General features: G+C 44.2%; 1 protein-coding gene across 2 annotated transcripts in view; it reads left to right on the forward strand.

Moving 5' to 3' along the window:
- SNORC (secondary ossification center associated regulator of chondrocyte maturation) overlaps window positions 1-14,389 on the forward strand; it is a 312,550-nt gene extending 298,161 nt beyond the window's left edge. For both annotated transcript variants that reach the window (XM_078668086.1, XM_078668087.1), the window contains exon 3: window positions 12,484-14,389. In XM_078668086.1, the coding sequence (XP_078524212.1) occupies window positions 12,484-12,593 (110 nt within the window). In that variant the 3' untranslated portion in view covers window positions 12,594-14,389. The remainder of the gene's footprint in view (window positions 1-12,483) is intronic.
- Window positions 14,390-24,202: the final 9,813 nt, after the last annotated feature.

The raw sequence follows: 24,202 nt of genomic DNA on the forward strand, positions 1-24,202 counted from the left end.
TGGGCTGAGCTTCGCTGAACGGGACAAAGCGTTGTGGAGCGTCGGTCTCGGACGAGGAAAAACCCTTTATTATCCAAGTATCCGCCGGCAAAGGAAGCGGGACTTTCTTGGTGTGGGTGGCATGCACCCAATTCTTCCGTCCCTCCAGCCGAACCGCCGTCCTTGTTGCCAGTAGCACCTGGAAGGGTCCCACAAACCTCGGCTCAAGGTTTCGTTTTCATCCGAAGTTACGGGTGAGGACCCAGTCCCCTGGTTGCAGCTGATGACCGGGACCCTCTGTTTGTGACGGCAGAGCCTCAAAGACCTGTTGATGAATCAAACTCAATTTAGCAGTCAGATCATGGAGATAATCAATCAGCATGGGATATTCAATTCTATCAAATTCTTTAGGTCTCGGGACTCCCCAAATATTAGCAGGACGGCCGAACACAATCTCATATGGGCTAAGCCCTACTCGAGAGTGCACAGTTGCCCTGGTCGATAAGAGAGCTAGAGGCAAAGCATCTGGCCATGATAAACCAGTTGTTGCCTGAATTTTTGCAAGTTTCAGTTTCAGGGTGCCATTGTATCCTTCCACCAAACCCGCTGACTGAGGATGATTAGCACTATGAAATTTCTGTACTATACCTAAACCACGACACACACTCTTCATCACACTTCCCACAAACTCACTTCCGCTGTCCGACCATACAATCCGAGGCATGCCGTATCTGGGGAAATACTCTTTGAGCAGAATTTTTGCTGTGGATAGGGCAGTATTATCCTTAAGGGGGTAAGCCTCAATCCATCTGGAGAAGGCACATACTACAACCAAAACATATTTCAAATTGTTGCATCTCTCCATATGGATGAAGTCCAACTGGATAACTTCGAAAGGGCATGTAGGAGGGGCAAAATGACCAGGTGGAGTGGGAGTGCCCTTACCGGGATTATACATCAAACACACCATACAATTCTTAACCACTCTCTCTGCACATTTAGTAATACCATCACTCTTCCATACAGGAGACAACAACTTGCAAATGCTTTTGCACTTATGTGTGCTGTACCATGAGCCATGGTAACAACAGCGAGCACGTATGCATCCGGTAACATCCATCTCTGTTTTTCTGACAAATCAACCCAACATCCATTCTCATCCAACCTCCCCGTGCTCTCTTTCCATTTAGTCTTTTCTGTCTCAGTGGCCTCATTTTGTATTTCCTTCACACTCTCAACTGTGTCTTCACACATACTAGTCTCCGTTGGCCATCTCACTGAACTCGTAACATACATCCGATTTGTCAGATCTTTAGCTGTCTCCTTAGCAATCTCGTCTGCAAACGCATTACCACGACCAACATCATCCGTCACTTTCCGATGCGCACTACATTTGATTATTGCCACCTGTTTAGGCAATGTAAGTGCATCTAGAAGGTCGTTCACAAGCTGACCATGCTGAATCTTCGTGCCATGCGACGTTAAGAATCCTCTTTCTCTCCACAATCGCCCAAAACTGTGCGCCACACCAAAAGCATACTGGCTGTCGGTAAACACATTCACCCGTTTTCCTCTGGACAACACACACGCTCTCGTCAAGGCGATCAGCTCAGCAGCCTGAGCCGAATTCTGACTCAATCTTGCAGTTTCTACAACCGTACTCAATGTCACTACAGCATATGCAGTCGTCACATCACCATTCGGCAACTTAAAACAGGAACCATCCACATACAAAGTACCATCGGGATCTACCAATGGAGTATCTTTCAGGTCAATACGACCCTTTGTTTCCTCCTCAGTTCTCAGATAACAGTCATGTGGTGCTTCACCACTTGACTCCATGTTGATCGGCAACAATGTTGCTGGGTTCAACACATTACATCGTTTGATGCGTATGTGACTAGCCAGTAACGTCAACTCATACCCAGACAACCTTGCGTTCGTCAAATGTTGAGTTTTCGTTCGGTTCAAGAGAGTGTCAACTGCATGCGGAACCATCACCGTAAGCATATTATCCATGACCAGACCTGCGGACTGTCGAATGGACGCCGCGGCTGCCGCTGTTGCTCTTAAGCAACTCGGCAAAGCTCTAGCTACTGGGTCTAAGGTCGAAGAAAAATATGCGCATGGGCGCTGTTTGTCACCAAATTGTTGCGCCAGAACGCTCAACGCACAACCATCCCTCTCGTGAACGTACAGTGTAAACGGCTTACTGTAATCAGGAGTACCTAACACAGGAGCCGAACACAACGCATCACGTAATTCAGAGAAACTTTTCTGACACTCTTCAGTCCATGGCAAAGGAGTCGGAACATCCTTGCACGTGAGAGCTAACAATGGTTTCGCCAACAGTGAAAAATGTGGGATCCATTGTCTGCAGTATGACGTAATACCTAGAAAGGTACGTACATCTCTCTGAGTTTTCGGCACAGTCATTCGAGAGATCGCTGCAATTCTCTCTGGGGTCAACCTTCTCCCTTCTTTTGACAATAAGTGACCTAAGTAGGTTACTTCTTTGCAACAATATTGCAACTTGGAAGGTGACACCTTGTGATGTAAGTCATGTAGATAGCGCAATAGTGATACTGTAGCCGTTTTGCAAATAGGCTCCGTATCAGCTGCCACTAATAGGTCGTCAACGTATTGAATCAAAGCCGCACCCGTCGGTAACACAAATGCATCCAGTTGGCTTTTAAGTGCCTGGCTATAGATCGACGGACTTTCACAATAGCCTTGTGGTGCGCGTTTTAGTCTGAAACTGCGACCACCTAATGAAAATCCGAATAGGTCTCTGCTTTCCTCAGCGATCGGGATACTAAAGAAGGCATTCTTTAGGTCGATCACCGTGAAACAGGAGGCAGAAGCTGGAATCAGGGTCAGCAAAGCCGTGATATCAGGGACCACGGGAAATTGTGGAATCACGATTTTATTCACCTCTCTCAAATCGATTATGAAACGGTACACAGGAGGTTTAGATGGATCAGTGCGTTTTAAAATTGGTAGTACAGGGCTATTACACACATTTCCTCGAGTTTCTTCAACGACATCCTTTTTGATCAGATCGTGTACAATCGCTAATAGTGCCCGTTCTCCCTCAATGGAGATACGATATTGTGGTATACGTGGCAGTCGCACATTTGGTTTCAGCTTGATCATATAAGGTGGGATGTTCAAGAGACCCACGTCGTTGGGACCTGTGGCCCATAGAGACGCAGGAAGGGAGCTCAATTCCGGTGGGAGTTTATCGATCGACAAGTACATAGGAGAGATTACTCTTTGACCTAATGTAAGCTCCACTCCTTCAGGGGAGCAGTACAAAGTCGCATATAACCGTTTTAACAAATCCAAACCCAAAAGATTCTCACCACAACCAGTAGATAGAATCAATGGAGCCTCCAGCTTACGAGGGCCAATCGTAAGTGGCAAAGGGCTGGAAACAGGATTGCTAACAGGGGCGCCAGAGAATCCAACGGAAACATTTGTTAAGCCAGACAAAGGTGCGCCAGGGAGTTTCGAATGCATGATGGAACTTTTCGTCGCACCAGTGTCTAACAGAAAAGGCTCAACTACGCCAGAAGTAGCTACTGCGACGTAAGGCCCACTCTGATCAACCGGAACTGATACTACTCCCTCTCTTTGTCGGTGGCTGTCCTAGTAATGATCGTTTGCAACAGTCTCATGTTCAACGTAGTAATCGTCCACATGATATTGTGTAGCTCTAACTGACCCCGCGTTTCGCTGGTCAAAACAATTATTCGTATCTGATGACTTCTGAGGGTGATCATTCTGATTGTGAATAGTACCGCGGCCTCTACCTCGAGATGCCTGCTGGGGACCACCACGGCTTCCTCGTGACGGTACACCATTAAGACGGTCACGCAAAGCGGGACAGTCGTATTTTATGTGACCCTCCCTTCTGCAATACGCACACTGATTATACCCAAGTGTAGATCTATAGTCAGAGGAGTCAGAACGTGGCTGTGTTCTGGAGGACTGTGATTGTGGTATATATTGTTGTTGCGACTCATTTTGATTCGAATGTGGAGGATACGCTTGCTGCAACAAAACCTTCGTTTTGAGCTCTTTCGTTTTCTTATCTACGCGATCACTTTCTTCTTTCTCCCTATTCTCATAATATTGAGCCGTTGCTAATATCTGTGCAGTGGTTGAGACAGCCCATGCACTTTCTGAATTTTTCAATTTGTTGCATAGTTCTGGCAACAAATTTAATACGAATTTATCGACAAATAAACGTTGGCCTCCCTCAGTGCCCATATCCTGACCGCTATGATCGACAAATGCCTCTTCGAACCTAGTGAAGAAATCGGAGACACTCTCGTCCTTCTTTTGCTTACAAGCTGATAATTTATCCCAGTTTACTCTCATCGCCGGCATAAGCGTTTTCATGAGCGTAATTATTCTCTGGGGCAGATCCGAAATTACCTGCTCAGGTTTAGCCCCACCAACTTGTCGGCCATCAGCCGCTATTATTGTAGCCCAATCACCGCCTAACTCATTCGCATGATTTTCCTGACGAATTTTCGCCCAAACCGGCTGTGGTACAACATTACCGAACAGCATGTCAATGTCGGCAAGGTTCATAATAGTAGCATCTACTAATTGAGACAACTCCTTGTAGTAACCCGCCGGATTCTTGCGTGGATCAGGCAAGGACTGTTTGACTTGTAAGACTTCTGATCGCTTCCATGGGAGGTGTATCCACACTCTTTGGAAATGTGGAGGGACCGGAGGGGCAGCACCAGGATCACCTGGCATCCATACTGGCGGAACTTCTCTCATAGGATACTGACCAGGAGCCGCTTTCCAATTCTCATAGTCGTCATCAAACGACACTCGAGAAGGCACTGTTGACCTATGGGCTAACAATCGCTCTAAGACACGTCGTACATCTCCACCTACAATCATACCATTCGAAAATTGACTCTGAAGTTCAATCATATCGGGCGGTACGGTATCTAAATCATCATTATACCATTGCTCCCTCAACAAGTTACACATCTCTTCGAACACGAATCTCTGTGTAGGTTCATTAAACTGAGAAAACGTGTCGAAGACCACTCGTGGAGGGTAATTAACAGGATGTCTTATCCACCTATGTGCCATTGTCACTAACGTCTCTCTCTCCCTTCCACCAGGGATTTGACTTCGTCTCTGAGTAGTTTCAGAAACGCCGGTTGGGAGTATCGATCCAGATAGTGGTGAATAGAGCGTAGCAACAGTATTAGGAATACGGGTACGAGCAGAAGGAGAAGAAGGGAAAAGAACAGGGGCGACAATATTAGAAGTGAACGTAGGAACAGTAGAGACAGACGAGACAGTCGAAGTAGCAGAAACTAGCGGTTGAGGCGGTACGGAAAAAGGTGCAGTAGGAATAGGAACAGGTGGTGGGACAAATGTAGCATTAACAACGGGCTGACCAGTGGTCGCCGGAACAACAGGAGGGACAACAGGAGGGACTACTGGAGGAACTATAGGGGCTGTAGCACCCTGTGCATAAGGAGGTGGCGATTTCATCAAATACGCTAACAGGGGATCCTCCTTCGAATCCTCTTCTTTCATATTAAGACTAGCTGGTAAAGCCGGATAACACTTGTCTATCCTCATATGATGTAGTCTAGTGGAAACTTCTATTTCTTTCTCTTCTTTATCTCGCTGACATTGTGTACAACTTGCATGATCGGAATGAAACCGTCTCTTCGATCCTTTTTAAGCTGTTTGATTTCTTTCTGCTTGGCCTCTTTACGCCATAACCGAAACGAATCAAACATAGCTGGCCTAGCTTTCTTTTTAAATAATTTAGCTTCAAGATTATCTAAAATCGCAAGTTCAAAACTTCCATGCGGTGGCCAACTAAGGACACCATCTTTTCTTGTGTAACGGACCCAATATTTATTATAAATAATAGGACCCACACCATGTCGACTATAGAGCTCATATATCGGAGTTCCAACTGGAGGTATCGGACACGAGTCCTCCAACCGGGAATCCCTGTTGCAACATTTAAAGAAACCAAGAAATCCACTATGGCTAGGCATCGTGCACACTAACCTAGTATCAAACTTCGAAGGTTACCGAAGCACTAATTCTTCGTGACAAACAAAACCCTCGGTTTTTGGCAATTGCAATTGTCAAATAACAACTAAGGACCAACAACTAAGAACCACTAATGCAATGGAACCATGCATACAACAAAGCTTAAAAAGCTCGACAACAACTAAGGACTGGGAGCGACCCACAAATACTTAACTGAGAACTTCAATGGCGTCACCAGGAAGGCCCGTCTATTGTCTCGCTTGTACGAAAGGTCTACGCCGGGCGTCGAAAACAGGTCGACAGTCAGGGCATCGTTCCGTCGCAGCCGTCAGGAGGTGGGAATCTTCGCGGGAAAAATCTTCGGACCACTTATTTCGACAACAGGATCGATGAAGCGGGGTGCACCTTTTCCTCGGAGATTTCACACGAAGTTCCTCACAATCGTCGGGCTTTGGACCGGTACCGCCGATGTCGCCCCAAGTTGGGCGCCAACTGAAGGACTGAGCTTTTTAAGGCCCAGCGGTGCCAGGGAACAACACCTATAACCTTCGTGGGATACCTGTTTCGGCGCACAAGTGACAGAGACACGGGAGACTTCCTTCGGCGTCAAAGATCAGAGTTTATTACTGCAGGGAGGCAAAAGTCACTAGAAGTACAACAGCGTGTAGGTTCTACGAGTCTGCTTCAAATTGCATATGTGAGTCGCTCTCTTTTATACAAGATTTTGACATTGCACAACACGTGAACAAAAGGTTATAACCCAGTTCCCACAATAAACTTCAAAAGTGGTCGCTTTCATGCTTTCAGAATTCCGGAACATAATTACAGTAACATTACCAGTTCCCAACTGTAAAAGCACATCTTCCCATCGTTAGGCACATTCCACTTGAGTTGTAAATGAGCAGGAGTAAAGGGACAAGAACAGCTGCTAGGAAGTCAGGCACACCTAAAGAAAAGAGTGTGGGGGTAATATTGAAAACATGATCATAGGATCAAAGAGCTTGATCCCAGTGCATGCACGGCTGAAACAATAGGCCGGTACGGCAAGATTACCCTCAAGCTGAGCCATTTGCCTCTGCAGTGTCATTCCTCCGGTCATAAAGGCGCATGAAAGGAATATGCGTCTTCCGTATGGCTTGGGAACTAAAAGGTCACGGTGCGGACAGTTGCCTGTTCACTGACTACGTGAGGGCAAGAAACAAAATGGATGCCGTATCTAAAATGGAACGCACAGGTTCAGATGTAGAAACACGTAAATAAGGCGAACCAAGTCAGGCAGTGTAGTGAAATCGCGTACACTTTCCGAACTCGCCATTTACGGTTCATAGATACCAAACTCGTCCATATTCGGCAATGCCCAAAACACCGTAACGATTTTCACAGAACCTCACCAGGAGCCAGGAACAAAGGCATGGACATGAAGGAGGTCACACCTCCCACCTCCCCAGATGGCTAGTGGATTGGCACATCAGACTGGTGAGCTTCAAAGGCTACACCATCTCTGATATGCATCTGGGCTATCCCCGTGAGGAGGAAAGAGCCTTTCCCTTGCCCCAGGCACGTTTGCATCCGGGCAAGGTGGGAAATTAGCTATGCATGAGGTGTACACCCCCAGGAAGGCTGCCCACAGCTCTAGGGTGGGGACCCTGGTCTGTACACCTAAAATTGAATTCTGCCATCTTTAGGAGGGCAGAAATAGTGGGTTCTGGGTAGAAAAGGTGCCCTACACCACTGGATGCGGTCACCTCTTGGACAGACTAGCTACAGGCACGAGACTGCCCAGTGGTGACTAGCTCCCACACCCCTAACTCCCCTAAATCTAAATTTCAAGGGATCCCCTGACACCAGAACCTCAGATCTGAACAACTTACTTCAAAGCAGGACCAAGATTAGATCTGAGCCACCGACAAGAGAACTTTGCCTACCAGCACAAAGCAAAAGAGGTATACTTTGTCCCTGAGCAACAGACTTGGAACTGAGTGAGCAACCCTCGTCCTTGGCCAATCTCAACACTCCTGAAGAGAGGGGCCCTTGTAGAAGCCAGAAGCACCCTCAGTCTCCCCTGGACTAGTGGCAAGAGTTTCCTGCAAACTTCAGGTAAAAACACTCACCGGATCTAAAGAATCCCTAGCCATCGGGCCCTCCGATCGATCACCTAAGCCCAGGTGGTCCAGTGCATTGTCAGAGTTGTAGTCTCGCCTGCCCTAAAGTTTCAGGCCGCGACATTACTCCTCCAGATGCAGTAAATTTTCAGAATCTTTTTGTTTTGCTTACCGCTGTCAAGACTCGTTGGTCATCAGTCCAGTAACAGACCCCACGCTTGACGCTCCAACTACAGAGAACACCGTGCAATCATCATTTGATGTCAGCAACTGTGTACTAGTTGTGTTTTTGCATCTTGTTCTTGCAGCACCTTATAAGCGGTAAAAGGAGCGCAACCTGCGGCTTCCGTTGACCACCAAGGAAAGCGAAAGCAACACTGCACCCAGACTCCGCAGGCCCGTGTGACATAGTCCCTATAAGGGTTCCAAGTAACTCGACCTGCAAGTGACCAATTGTCACTAATAGATTTTGCTGTTGACCGCAATGTTCTTTAGTCTATGTATTTTACGGCGCTGATTTAATATTGCTTCAAAAATCTGTAGCTTTGGATATATGTATGCTACTCTGTTTATTTTGGTGTCTAAATTAAGATTAACATACACTCTTTTTTATAAATTAGTGTCTGACTTCTCTTCAGTTGTGTCAATAACTTATCCTCCAGGTAGGTACTCTGAAATACTTAACACATGTTCCTCTAGTAAAGCCTTACTGCTCTTTGCCATGTAACCAGGACTGATCTAAGGATTTATTAGTGTGACCCTCTCTGGGGTATTGTGACAATATTACAGGTAAGGCTATCCAGCCATTACCACATAATATTCCACTTTCCTACAATTTGCATATGAGAAACAGTATAGCTGACGATTGAATATGTTTGGGAAGCTGGTATACATATAGGATAAAACGCTCCAGATATAATGATGATCTTCTTGTGAAGATATTAGTGCAGGCAAGAAATGCTTAGCTATCTTAATTGACTGCACATAATCCTCTAGAAAGGATGTGAACCACTGCAAAACTGTCCTGAGTTTTCCAACCTTTTTAAGGCATTTGATCAGTTTGCTGTGAATCACGGTATCGAAAGTAGGGCAGCGATCCAAAAGGACCACTCCTGCTTAATCTCCTTCATCAAGGACCTTTCAGAGCTGATCCATAATAAGCAGTGTTACAGTGTTCATGCCTCTTCCAGGCTGAAAGCCCCACTGTTGATCATTCAAGATCTTGTTTGTGTCCAGATATTCATATAGTTAACCGCTACAACTCTTTCTATTGGATACAGAAGAGTAATGGTTTGGTAATTTGCTATTTGTTCTGGATATAAGTTAGAGATTACTCCCCTATTCAGCTGCTTGAAATGATACTTCAGTACAAGAATACCTGAAGGCATTGGCATACTGCATCTCCAACCACTGGGTTAATAAGCTGCTGGACATGAGCAGGTTATGGCTCAAAAAGAGATCCAGGTATTAACTCCCTCGCTAGGGATTCCACTGTTTGTGCATCTGGAAAAGAAAAGGACTTCCATTCAACAAACAATGGGGCATATTATCAAGGACCGGTGTTAAAATGATTGCCGTTTTATCGGCAGGAACATGGGCTTCTATGGGAACTAACAAGGGCGTATTATCAAGCCCATTATCGCCATTTTATCGGCAGTTTCCTGCCGATAAAACGGCGATAATTTTAACACCGGTCCTTGATAATATGCCCCTCTAGATTCATAGTTTATGGTCACTTTAGGGCTTCAATAGAGCTTCAGCCAATGTTGCCATTTATAGTTCGAGCTCACCTGAAGGTTTCAGGCAATTCTGAGAAGTTGCAATATCATAAAATCCACAGGATTTTATTGTAAACAAAGAGAGGGATTTGTCAAACAGGTCCTTAGAGGGTAGAATGTTGATATAAACACATTTATGGTTAGTAAGGGATTTTTGTACCTCAAAGATCTTTTTTGGAGTCCTTTTTTGGAGTCCTTAAATCTGAATCCTTAAATATTCAGTTTGGCCATAATTAAAGCATTTGCTTATTTTAAACTGCTGTTTATAGGAAACACGATCTTCCTTCCAATAGTCTCTGTGCCAGCTCTTTCATTTTTATGCTTTCAATTACTCACTATTAGAATTTTCACCGATAGGGTTGTCTTCCCCCCAATTTTGTTTGCCTACCTACCTAGATTTTTGTGCTGATATTGACAGTTAGACTTTGCGAATTCCCCCTAGACAGTCAGACAATAGAGAGATTAGGTGTGCTGTATGGGCTATCTGCTGGCAGGATGGGGGTGGGGGTCGTGAAGCTGGGTACAACCCAACTTTTAACTGAATAGAGTGTTCTCTGCCTTCTCACAAAAAACTTATCACCTCTACATTGTCACTGCAGCCAGCTTGGAGCCAGGGCAGGATAGTCAGGAAATTCAATGCACTTTAAAGAACCTTTCTAGAAGCTTCTCCCACGGTCAAGAGTAGGGGCACCAGGTGATAAAACATAGGACCTTCTGATCCACTGTTTAGTAATCCTGGACCTGTGGAAGGACTCTCAAAGCACTGCCCATCACAGAGGCCTGCTGTGCACTATGCAAGGATGCTTTGCTGTACCTGGAAGGATTGCTCTACTACCTGGAGCCTACCTTGAACCCTCCGAGGCCAGCCCTGCTGTTGTGATCTTTACCTGAACCCACGACTATCAGAGTGACTCCAAGGACTAGTTTGATGGCCTCCTGTTCACAGCCTCAGGGACACACAGGGCTCCCACCATCTTGAAACCCCACCTGGACCCAGGCTGAATGAGTCCTGAACCCCCAAGTGGTGTCCCACCAAGCCCTGGATGCTTAGTTATAAAGCTGTCCAAATGGATAAATCTCAAAACTGAGGACATAGAAAATGTTTGCCCAAAAACTGCTTTGAGGTCCAGGAGGAGACTGGGACCAACCTGCTCACCTATCCACCCGAGGTGCATTGGTGATCAGATCGACTTTGCGGCTTCTCTTACTATGTTTTTCTCAACAACAGCAAATCATGTTCAGTGGCCCTTCACCAAAGGGGTATCGGAACACCTGATACTGTTTTTGGCTACAGTCGTTTGCTTCGTCCCGCTTGAGATTTTAGACTAAGTCTGAAAGTAGAAATCGTCACTGCAGCTAAGACCCAAGGCTCTCTGATGATGATGCTCCCTCCTCGGGCACAGCCTGCAGCTTTGCCCTGCTGCACTTTACCTTGTCAGAACACTTTTCTCAAAATGCTAAGTCCAGAGGTAAAAGCTGACTGGGCCCAATCCACCTCTTGTATCGGAACTGGACTCCATCGCGGTCAGCCACATTTTGCGACTTTGAACCAGTTGCACATGACTGAATGTCCTCGGTTGGTGCTAGTTTTTACTAAAAACTTTTAAGATTCTTAGCTCCAGTTCTACTGATTAGATTGTTGTCATTTTGATGTCAAATACATTATTAAAATGTATTTTTCTATATTGATATGGGATTTTTGCTTGTGTTTTTTTTAAATTCAAATCAACATTTATCGGTACTGAGATAATACATATATTTTAATGAGTTTTTCAGAAGTCTCTCCAAAAGCACTTTACATCCTATGTGTAAAATTGTTGCTAACACCAGTATTAAGATAATATCTCTCAATGAGTTCCTAAGATGTCTTTTTAATTGTAATTTGAAGACAAATAATTGTTGTGCTCTTTTTATATGCAATGGTTTTTATTGACTAAGCATATTTATTACATCTGAATTTGTGTTGTGTTATCACGTTATTACTGTTTGTCTGCTGAATAAACACTTTGCGCATTGCCTCTATGTTAAGCCTTACTGCTTTTGTACTAAGCTACCCAGGGTTAAGCACAGATTAATTTAGTGACTTTTTGTGGTTCACACTGCAAGGGATTGTGGCTGTTGCTTCACCAGGGCTCACGCCCCAGTCAACCAATTACCCAATTCCTCACAACCACCATACCAAGGGTTCTTTGGGTAGTGACATCACCATTGAGCTAAAGTGTTTGGCATATGTCAACAATCAGATAAACAAACATCAATGAAGTGAGCTGTGAAGACAAGATCACTGAAATAGCTTGACTCTAGCTGTTGAAAATCTTACCGATCATTGGTCTGGTAGGCTCCTTACATTCCAGCAAGATAGCACAGCTACTTGGGTGCTCACTAGTGAGCTCTGCAGTGATCTACGGGTTGCATATCCAGATATTCGCCTTTCATCCTTCGGAAGTTGATCAAATGACTCCCAATTTTTATTAGGTCATTATAATTGTTCTTTATAAATATTGGTCTGCTACAGAATGCACTAGTGAGTGGAGTGTATGCTCACTTTTGTCTCTCTTCATCCTCCACAGGCTCGCTGGGCTCCGGAGCCATCGCCACTATTGTGATTGCGGCTCTCCTGGGTTCCTCGGTCATCGTGGCACTCCTCGTCATTACCCTGAGGAAGTTTTCAGCATCCTGAACACACAAGGAAGCATTACAAGTGTTTATCCCCTCAGCGGCCTCTCTTGAGAGGTTTCTTCCTACTTTGTGCTTGCATGCCTTTCCTCAAGGGCCTTTTCTACCTATGTGCAAGAGTGCTCCTTCTTTCAGTAGTTTTATCTCCCCATGCTTTATTTTCTGTCTCCCAGCCTTTTTTAGTTCTGTATCCCCACCATCTTCAGTCTCTTGTTCACATGACAACCATATTTTTTTGTGGTCTCCACTTCCAGTGTCCAAGGGTGTTCTTCATCTCAGCAGTCTAGTTCTCTTATTTACATATTTCCCTGGCCACTTCCTATATCTAAATTATGCTTCCCTGAGCATTCTTTTCACCATGTTAGTAAGCTTTCATTTTCAGCACTATCTCCCCTTCCTGTGTGTGGCTACCCTTTGCATCAGCGGTCTCTTCTTTCTATCTGTAAAGTTGTTTCTTTATGTGCATCAATATTCCTTCCCTGAGATTTCTTCCTCTTGTGCACAAGAGGCCAACTTGTTGGTGGTCTCGTCCTCCAATGCGTAAGATCCTTTCCCTCAGTTGTTTCTTGCTCCTGTGAGGCGGGCCTCCTTTTTCTCTTTCTATTATGTGTATGTTCCATGCTGTAGATGTTTATGTGTCTCTGCACTGTGCAGTCTTGTATGTGCATCTGGTTGCAGTGGTCACTTATTTCTGTGTGCAAGAGCACACCATCCATCATTGGTGCACAATTCTCAGCTCTAGGGGCATTAGCAGAAACCAAAAACTCACACATATATAAATGCAACGGATAACATCACCCTACCAGTGGCGTGGCACAGACCCCCGCACGGGTGGGGGGGGGGTAAGCTCCAGGGGGCCCCCTCAGCACAGTACTCTGGCTAGAGAGCTCCTAATTGAATCCGGAGTGGTAGCCCTCCATGTGCCTTGCAGGCCCCCCCTCAGGTTTGGTTAAACCAGTGCACCGTACAAGGTGTACGTTCATACCTGAATTCAATAAACCCTCTCCAACCTGTCTATATATCTCACTTCACAACATATCATACTCCAAAATTGAACACTGCCAAATGGCAGGAAATTTTGCTCTAAGAAGTAATTATCTCACTTCACAAGATAATATACTCTGCCATGTAATGTCACCTCAAGCCAAGATAGCATGTCCCAGCATGGTTCCCCATTACACGCTATCACACTTCGCGTTGGAATATCTCTCTTCGTGATATCACACTCACAAGATTCAGGAGCACACTTTAGAGTTATCCCTGGTTGTCTTTTAGACTTTCTAATTTTAATCGGTCACAGATTTGCATTTTTTTCCCATATTATTTCCTATAAAAGGGTTTCATCGTAAAGTACGACAATTCTAATGATCTCCATCTTCAAATGTCCCATTGTTTACAACTAATATCTGATATTACCAATTTGAAAGTGTAACTCAGTTGTTTGCTTCAACACACTTGTAATTTGCTCTAGAATGTCCTAGCAAATAGTGCCTATGTCACGAATATACTTTCAGGATTGAATCGTTGTATAGATGTGACAGTGACATTTGTGCCTAAAAATGTGTTGTAACAAAAAGAACAGAATACTTATTAATTAATGAAGATGTGCCCGAGATTCATGCGAGCCAGAATCAAGCCGAGGCAATGTTTTTACTCTGTTATCTGTTTCAAATCTTTTTTTATTCCATGGATTTGTATTCAATACTGCTGGTTTAGTAATTATATTTCATGGCTTTACCACTGTATTCATCTATTAAAATTATGTGTTGTTTAATTATTAAAAAAATAACTACCTGGTGACATTTGAAATTTGAAGCGTACATTTAGAACAAAATAGCGATATCTAATTTTGTGGGGGTACGCATAATACTATCATAAGAAGGTATCAAGTTAGTGAAACTACATAATGGCTTGTTATGGTGAAAAGGTTTTAAAAATTCAGAGAGACGCCCTTTAAGATACCTATGGGACAGCACTAAAGACCTTTACTATAAAGAGAGGTCACAACAATGACGCAATCAAACTGTCTCCTCTCATGCTCTCTGAGATTTCATGGGCACGAGCGTCATGTTTGGAGCAAGTCTTCAAATTTCACACACCTCAACCAAACTCTCCCATGTAAGCCATTTTACATCCAACACTCTTCCAAACACACACCTCTGAAAGGGCGCACAGGACCCGTTGGGAATCGAAGACCTTCGTGTCCTCCTCAGGGGTGTGAAGCACTATGCAAATCCAGGAATACAATACAATGAAAGGAGCAGTTTGGGCTTTCTTTAAGATCCAACCTACAAAAGATGTGCCTTCCATGGAAATTTGCAGACAATTTAACAATGCCCGATACAATACAGTAATCCATGTCAAAACATGTGGCCTCTGCTTTGTCTCAGTCCTTCCACCTTGGATACCACTTGCTGCGTATTAACATTGACGACAATCTCATCGGTCTATAACCTCTACAGTACCGCAATGTCATGGTTGACAATGATACACTGTTCACTATGTGAGTATTGGTTCCTGGCAAACACATGCATGCCAGAGGTTCAGTTCTTCACTTTAGTAATAGATCAATGAAACCTCTATGTCCTTCCTGTTCAAGACTATTCAGTCATTTTACTTCTCGTTTTTTTTATGTGGTCTGTTCTATACTTGTACTCGATGCATTGGTTTATACCACACAACAACCCATGCAAAACGTTAGTAATTGACAGCCCTTCTTTGTTCATTATTGATCTGCGACATATTCACAATCCTCCACTATGCATGAGTGTTCTCTCTTGCTATTAGCTACCCAAACCAATGCTTTCCCAGGATTCCCATCTTTCTCGTACAACCATACCTTGAGTTGAAGTTGTTGATGTTTACTGAACCTTCCTTTGATTTCAATATAGAACCCTTGATCTTCTGTCCAATTTGTAAGTTTCGAGTTTAATAGTTTTCAGACCCTTCTCATTGTGCATGTCGATCTGCTTATTATTATTTTTATTTAAGAACAAAGGGGCATATTACCAAGCAATAGCGATAATTATCGCTATTGCTTGGTTAGAGACAAAATTTTACCGCTGAGCTGCGGCGATTTTTATCGCAGATAAACCTTGGTATTACCAAGGTTTATCGCAAATGCGATAAAAAGCAGCCGCAATGCATGAATATCGCTGAAAAGTCAGCGATATTCATGCATTACCGAGCTAATGCTCTTAGCCATGTTATCCACTTCCCATTGGATAACATGGCTAAGAAGTGCTCAGGGCAGGTGTTAGCTTTTGGAGATATTCGCGCTTAGTAATAGGAGATAGCGATGTTAGCGACTGTTTGCAGTCGCTAACATCTTGGCACGCCCACTTTGCATGTCATTAGTGATAAATATCACTGACATGCAAAGTGGGGCCCAAGATGGTCGCTTTCTCCTACTAGCTGTCGCTAACTGGTGTTAGCGACAGCTAGGTAATAGGGAGATAATTTTATCTCCGCTTTCTTGGCTTTTAAAGCCAAAAAAGCAGAGATAAACCCCCTTGATAATATGCCCCATAGGGGTATTTTACCAAGGGCCTTATCGCCGCTTTAGCGGGAATTTTTTCCGCTAAAGCGGCGATAACACCAGTTAGCGACAGCTAATAGGCGATAGCGGGCATTTAGGGGCCCACTTTGCATGTCAGCGATAATTATTGCTAATGACTTGCAAAGTGGACGTGCCAAGATGTTAGCGACTGGAAACAGTCGCTAACATCGCTAACCCCTATTACCAACTTTTGGAAATAATCGCGCCAAAAGCTAACGCCTGCCCAGAGCAGTTCTTAGCCATGTTATCCAATGGTAGGTGGATAACATGGCTATGAGCATTTGCTCGGTAATGCATGAATATCGCTGACTTTTCAGAGATATTCATGCGTTTCGGCTGATTTTTATCGCTTAGGAGATAAACCTTGATAATATCAAGGCTCCTAAGCGATAAAAATAGGCGAAGCTTGGCGTTATAATTTTGGCCGCTAACCAAGCTTAGCGATAATTATCGCTATAGCTTGGTAATATGCCCCATAGTTTTCCTCCCAACACTGGAGAGAACACACAGATATATAGTTTAAACATATCCTGTTTAAAGAAATAGCTGCTATTACACCCCTCTTTTCTGGAAGAATATCTGGCTGTTCTCCAGAACACTGGAAAACAATGGCTCCTGTACGTACAGGAAGGTAAAACCAATGGACCCAGAACATCTTTAAAGCCCATTGACTATTATGCAACCCTAATCTACTACTGTGTTAAATTCTAAACCAGTGTGTTTGTGTTGGGATAATTCCTGACCATGGCTCCCAAAAAGTAACATCATGATAATAAATATATAAGGAATAAAGTACTCCCTGCCATACATTATAATGGTATTACAAGCCACAGAAGAGTTCCATAACCATATAGAGGAATGAGTCTGAAGGCCGAGTTCCATTATAAGGTTAAAGAACTGCTCTGTGGCTTGAACTACCCTCATAATATATGGCAGGGGGGTACTGTATCCCACATAATACACAGTCACACCATGGGTTTAAGTAATGGGACAGGTTGGCTATCGCTATTCTTGGAGGTGTATGGGTCCACAATCACATGCTCCTGTTCGAGCAACAGTGGATAAAACACTTTTCGCTTAGCAATGGTATCTTTTGAAACATATTTTAGTACCTTCGAAATCAGGTGTGTGAACAACACCTATGGGTAAGACAAGGTTCAGTCAAGGTAGAATTGCAAAGCCAGTCTCCTGTCCCGTACAGAACTGTCACATCGGCTGAAAAAAACAGTGAGGCTGGAAAAATAAGACAGAAAGAACACAATCTTCAAGAAGCTTAAGGCCGGAGAGGACCTTTGGAAAAACAAACTATAGATGAAGTCTAAACAACACTTCTCTTTGCTGGAAAATGGTGTAAGAATTTAGTAGGATAAGAAGAGATGTCACTCACTATTGAAGGCGTCATAGAGGTTGATTTGTTTGGCATGGCAGCAGGTGCATCTTACATGAATGAACCTACTTTTACTGCTCTATAAGAGCCAAATGCTGGCTTAAGTAAGAAATCAAAGTCTAGCTCCATCGGAAACTAATCTGTCAAGTTTAGTGATGAAGAAGGGGACCAACCTGTGTCAAAGTTTGGTGATGAAGGGGGCCCTCCTGTTTCTAGGGTATGGCAAAGACTATTGTATAAAGAAGGTACCTTTCCGCAGGAGGAGAAGGTTAGAGAACCAACACGATAAGGCTCTCCTGGTGGTATCCACATCAGGAAACAGTACTGACTAGTCCTCAATCCATTGAAGATATATGGGACTAGAGGGGGAGAGGAGATAAAACATACAGGCTCAAACTTGCTAAGATTTTGCATCAGGGTTGAGTTTCTTTTGTGGCACAGCCTGAATGCAAAATCAGTTTTAGCAAAGCAACTTGATGTGGTTTAGTAAATGCAAAGTAACACAAGGTAACGCACGGCATTTCCAATGGTGGAGCATTGGCATTCGCATGTATTCACCCCTGGATTTTTACTAATGCTAAAGTTGGTAAACCCAGGTTTCTGTTAAAAGGCTACACCTTCACAAGTGAGGCGCAACGAGGATAAATACATTTATTTTCCCCATTACTTTCTCTCTCCATGTGTACTGCATAAAGAGAAAAATGCCTCCAAGGATCATTTTTGTGCAGGAAAGTATCCTTTACTGCATAAAAACAATCCTGCCTGTAACACAGGCAGCCTTGTAACATGGCACAAGGGTGTTTCCACTGGCACGAGGCATTTGTAAATATGGAGAACTTCTGCGGTCTCGCTTTCACGCAGTGCAGCAGCTTTGCTTGCTGCCCTGCATTGTGTGAAAGAATAGTAAATATGCTCACAGAGATTCCTTTCACTACCGGTACATGAAAATCTAAAAAAAATCGAACCTCTTTCCATTTAGATACAGTGATCAGACTTTCAGGTTGACATGGTACACTAGCAAGTTGATTACAGAAGCCCCTAAGGTCTCAAAGAACCTAGATAACAGTTAGGGGCATATTATCAAGATACCGCGTTAAAATCATCCCCGCTTTAGTGGCGGAGATAATGGGCTTGATAATATGCAGGAGAATTCCCATAGAAGCCCATGTTAACACCAGAACATGGGTGTTAGACCTGGCATCTTTTGGCGTGGTTTCCCCTGTATTTTTGCCTCTGCCTCCTGTATTTTTTGACACTGTGCTGGATTTCGTTTTTGCTTGTTTAGATGCTTTGGGCACTTTGCCACTGCTGATCAGTGTCGAAGTGCACGTGCTCCCTGTGTAAATTGTTATTGTGATTGGTTATCCATGATTGGCATATTTGTATCACCAAGAAGTCTTTAGTAAAGTGCACTGAGTGTGCCAGGGCTGGTGATACAAATGCTACTAGTGGGCCTGCAGGACTGGTTGTGCCACTCGCATGAGTAGCCCTAAAATGGTGTCTCAGGCCTGCCACCGCAGTGCCTGTGTGCAGTTTGTGAACTGCCATGTCCTCCTGGTCAGTGTTCCCACTGACCAGGCCTAACCCTTCCCTTTCTGTGCACATTAGTCACCCCTATGGAAGGCCCAAGGTACCCCCTTGGGCAGGGAGCAGTGTTTGGGAAAGGTAGAGCATGTACCAGTGCAGGTGACATGTTCTGGTAGTGAATAACAGCCATTTTCGTTTTTCACTATTGTAGGGCTACCTTGTCCATAGGCTATCATGGGGGATGCTGGCTACAGTGGCTACCATCATATCTTCCCATAGGAGCAAGGTAGGACATAAATGTCTGGTATCCCCAAACTCAGAATGTAATAACACATCTTTTAGGAAAGGTGGTTTTTAAATCCTGTGTTTGAGAACAGCACTTTTAGAAAGTTGCTGTTCTCTTGTCTGACCTTTCTGTGTGCCTGTGGTAAATAAATAAATAATACCCTATTTTTGACTAAGCATATAGCATAACAGATAGCTCAATAAATAAGAGTCAAGATTCGAGGTAGTAGGAGTTTCTGCAGGTTTATTACAGCATAAGGACAGGATCAGGACAACCTGCATAGGAACAGAGTGACAGGGCCCAGCAGGACAACTGGGGCCCAGCAGCTGCCGGGGCTTGATCTGGGATGAGCGCACTAACTTTTAATAACAATACATCAACTTATATACATAGCGCAAACACATAGCATTACATTGCAGTAGGCGTAGCAGTGGGTGGAGCAGAAGGAGTGACGCGTAGCAGTCGCGAAAGATAACAGTAAAAAGAGGTGTAACTGGGAGTATACTTAGGCATGTGATGAAAACGTAACAGAATATGTCATGAATGGGCGGAAACATAGGAGGGGGCTACCTAAGGAGCCGGGACCTCTAACCTAATGGTGCGCGAAAACTGGCAATGACGTGTTACTAGGAGAAGCTGGGGGCTACGAACTCTGTGCTAGGAGCAGAGACCTAGAGTCTGGAGGGTCGGAGCGACATGTACCTAAACCCTATCTGGTATCTGATGTTTAGGGAACATGTTGATATAAACTAGGAGTCATGAGGGGAAAAGCTAACTTGACTCTAAGACTGGACCATGCATTATTCTACATGTAGTGCGTGATGAAGAATACTAAATGACCATTAATACAGTATTTCTCTAACGTGGAGCCGTGAAGGCTAGACAATGACGGAAACTATTGATGCAGTTCAGTAGCTTAGGAATGCAGAAGAGGAGGACTGAACTGATAGCTGGAACTATAACATACTTTTGGCAGACTCAGAGGCAGAGCCAAGCTGCACCGGGCACTGCGAGGCAGGAAGTAAGTGAAGGGTCGAGGATACAGGTGGGGGCTGTATCGCTCCTCAGCGAGGCTTTCAGGAGACAGGAGCTGAATCTGATGTCCGGGCCCTTTTGAGGCCTGGAAACGGGGACTTTACAATGGAATAACGTGCATACTGAGAAACGTGGCAACCTTACTTTACATAGGCCTGATATTCGTAGTATTCACGAGGACTGGAAACTGACATACCAGAGGTGGACACAACTGTAATTGCGTCATTAATCGGACATGGGGAATAACATATGCATATTGGTCATGCACACATAACATATGATGGATGAGGCGTAGGGACACAGAACATGGCAAAATTTACTTTTCCACATTCCCTCCTTGTCACTACGTTTCCATCAGGAAACATCAATTTTCATGATACCATCTATCATTTCATACAGTACCATTTGCTCGTCTCGAATTGTCTTGGAACGGGATTTAGAACGGGGCTTGGGACTAGGAATACAAGAGGTAGCACACATGCTGCAAATCGCAGGGCCACATTGTATACAGAGGCAGCAGCTAAATATGATCGCTACTGCAATACCTAGAAAAGACAGGACTTTCCATCCCCAGGCGGAAATTATATTCCAGAACCAACCGGACCATGTCCAGGTGCCTGGATCTTGGTGTAACAGATGGGCAATTTTATGGAGTCTGGTTATAGCTGAATAAACAGACGGCGCGTTATTTGGAATGAAAATGCAGCAACTAGATCCGATGACTCTACAGGCCCCGCCCCTATCGGCCAGTATGACGTCAAGGACGAGACGATTTTGCAAAACGACAAATCTCATAGCAGATTGTTCTTCGGTTAGGTTACCTAGAGCAGAGGCAGTCTCATTTACTACAGCTTCAAGGGTTCTTGTTAACCTACGGATCAGTTTACTATTCTGGACAGGTCCTACGAAGAAGAAGAAACCTTTATTGAAATCTGTATACTGTTCTAGAGTAGTTTCAGTATAATCGACAATTGGGGACTCCCTTCTATGTCTAATGTGTACTAGATGTGTGTTTCTGTGATAATCAGATGGGGCTAGGAAAACAGGTGGCAGTAGGAAGGCAATGTAACAGGTTCCCTCCCAATCGAGGGGCAGACGAACATATGCAGTTTGACCACAAATAAAATAAGAATGACGTGAAGCTTTGAAAACAGATTTCCCATTGTCACTATACTGGATAACAGTAGTACATTCACTATGACCTACATGTACAGAACCATAATTACGGACACATAATTCACCTTTGACTGGTAGTACTGAAATAGCAGGTAAGTCTGGAGTAGTATCAGACAGAACATTCAGGACCATGAAATTCGACGAATAATTACCTAAATTATACACTTCATTTTCTAGATCTAAACCTGTTCTGTGGGGGAGACCTTGCTTGTCTGGAAAACATGTACTGTTAAGAAAAGACATATCTGTTGAGGATGACGTTAACGTGGACCATGCTCCACACGAACCATTATGTGAGAATGGATAAGGAAAGAGTGGCAGAACTCCCTTCGGTGTCTGAAAAGGGGGGAGTCGACCACACACCCAACAATTAGTGGCATTGCTGGTCTGGTGTGAATAATGTAACATACGGATGAAAGAATTGTTGCGCATAGCGAGGCGGTATGAATATTCGTGAGGAGGCAGATCACTAAACGTGTGCTCTACTGTAGCATTAGCAGACATATTTACATGAGGAACTGGACAATACAGATAGAATGCATAGCTGGTGCAGGAAATCATAATGCTGATGAGTAATATGAAACTCAGAAAAACAATACATCGGTTTGCGTTTAAACTGACTCTCTCACTATGGGGGTCTATTTTATACAGGTCAGAAACAGTCTAACCGTTTCACCTAGGGGAGGACTTATACAATCAAACTGACTGACTTATTTTACTAGACCTGAGCTTTAACTTATACTCCTGTTGCGGAGTTTTCTCTAACAAGGGAGGGGTTGTAATAATGTCTTGTGCGGGACAGTCCTTAAGAGCAATATTCTGGCAGTCCTTCAAATCCTGGGAAATGTTTTTAGAAACGGATTTCAGTCCTTTAAAAAGTTTAACATGAGACAGGTGGATCCATCCTTTTCTGCCTTCCAACTTGACGGCAGTACGGGTGGTCAAGAGGACCTGACGTGGCTCTTTCCAACGAGGTTCCAGCGGACTTGATCTGTCGAAATTCCGGACCATCACTAGGGAGCCTGGAACGATTTCATGTGATGCCACCTCGGTATTGTCTGGAAAGGCGGCAGCAACCTGTGAACGACATGAGTTGAGGGCAGACATCAAGGAAGCTAGGTAATCTGTCAGCATATTACATGAAACATCGGTAATACTTCGGGGTCTAGGAGTACCCCACATGTTAGGGGGCGGCCGAATACGACCTCGTACGGGGACAGACCTGATCTGGAATGTGCGACCATGCGCATATAAAACAAAGCGACTGGCAGAGCTACTAGCCAGTCCACACCTTTTTCTTTACAGACTTTGGCAATACGGATTTTCAGAGTCTGATTATGTCTCTCTACGAGACCGGCTGCTTCAGGATGGCGTACACAATGAAACTTCCACTGGTACCCTAACAAAAGGGAAATGTGCTTCATTAACTCTGAGGAGAATGGCTGACCGTTATCAGAATATACGACTCTAGGGAGTCCATATCTAGGGAAGAATTCACGAACCAACTGCTTGGCAGTGGTCGCGGCTGTGTAATCTGGGACTGGATATGCTTCTGTCCACCTGGACAAAGCGCATACAACTACAAGGACATACTTGAAACCTCGACATCGCTCCATCTGAATATAATCCATCTGGAGGACCTCAAAAGGGTGGTCAGGGGGCTGGAAACCACCTTGTTCCACCGGGACACTTTTACCTGGATTAAACTGACAACATATCATACAGGTACGGACTTTCTGCTTGGCTGCAGCTCGTAAATGCTTGTTGAACCAAATATTCTGGATACTGTCTAACATAGCTTTTTCTCCTAAATGTGCTGGACTATGTGCGGTATTGATAATGACTTGAACCATAGAGTCGGGGAGAAACCATGTGGCTCTACCCTTCGTTAACCATCCTTGATCTGTCTGGACCCCTCCTTGTTCAGACCATTTCTTGATTTCATCGGGAGTAGCATGTAACTGGATATCTATGACATCTTGAGTAGGGTCCTTAACTGTCATGCATGTAATCGGATCTGGAGTATGTGTCATGTTAACTGGAATGTCTGGAGTCTGTGCTGTAAGCTTGGCTGTGCGATCTGCTAGATCATTACCTTGGGAAATAATGTCTGTAACTTTCGTATGTGCTTTGCACTTCATGATAGCAATAGATGTCGGTAAATGTATGGCATCTAACAGGGCTTGAATAAGGAGACCATGCTGAATCTTGGTTCCATGAGAAGTCATAAAACCTCTCTCCTGCCAGAGCACTCCGAAGTCGTGTACAACTCCGAATGCGTAACGTGAATCTGTGTAAACATTAACTTTCAGGTTCTTGGCATGTATACAGGCTTGTGTCAAAGCGACTAGCTCTGCTGCTTGAGCGGACAGGGTGTCAATACGGTGTGTTTCAATAACTTCAGTGTCAGTAGTCACTGCATACGCGGCGACTAGTTCTCCTGTACTAGTTCTCATACATGAACCATCCACATAAAGTGTCAGGTCTGGATCTGATAACGGAATGTCTGTCAGATCTTGTCTTGGCTTAGTCGTAATGTTAACTACTTCCACACAGTCATGTGTGTCTGGATTTGAATTAACTGATGGTAACAGTGTAGCAGGATTCAGGACGTTGCAGCGTCTAATTTCTATGTGTGGCTGG

This window comes from Lissotriton helveticus, chromosome 11 (genome assembly GCF_964261635.1).
Source record: "Lissotriton helveticus chromosome 11, aLisHel1.1, whole genome shotgun sequence".
Taxonomy (NCBI): Eukaryota; Metazoa; Chordata; class Amphibia; order Caudata; family Salamandridae; genus Lissotriton; species Lissotriton helveticus.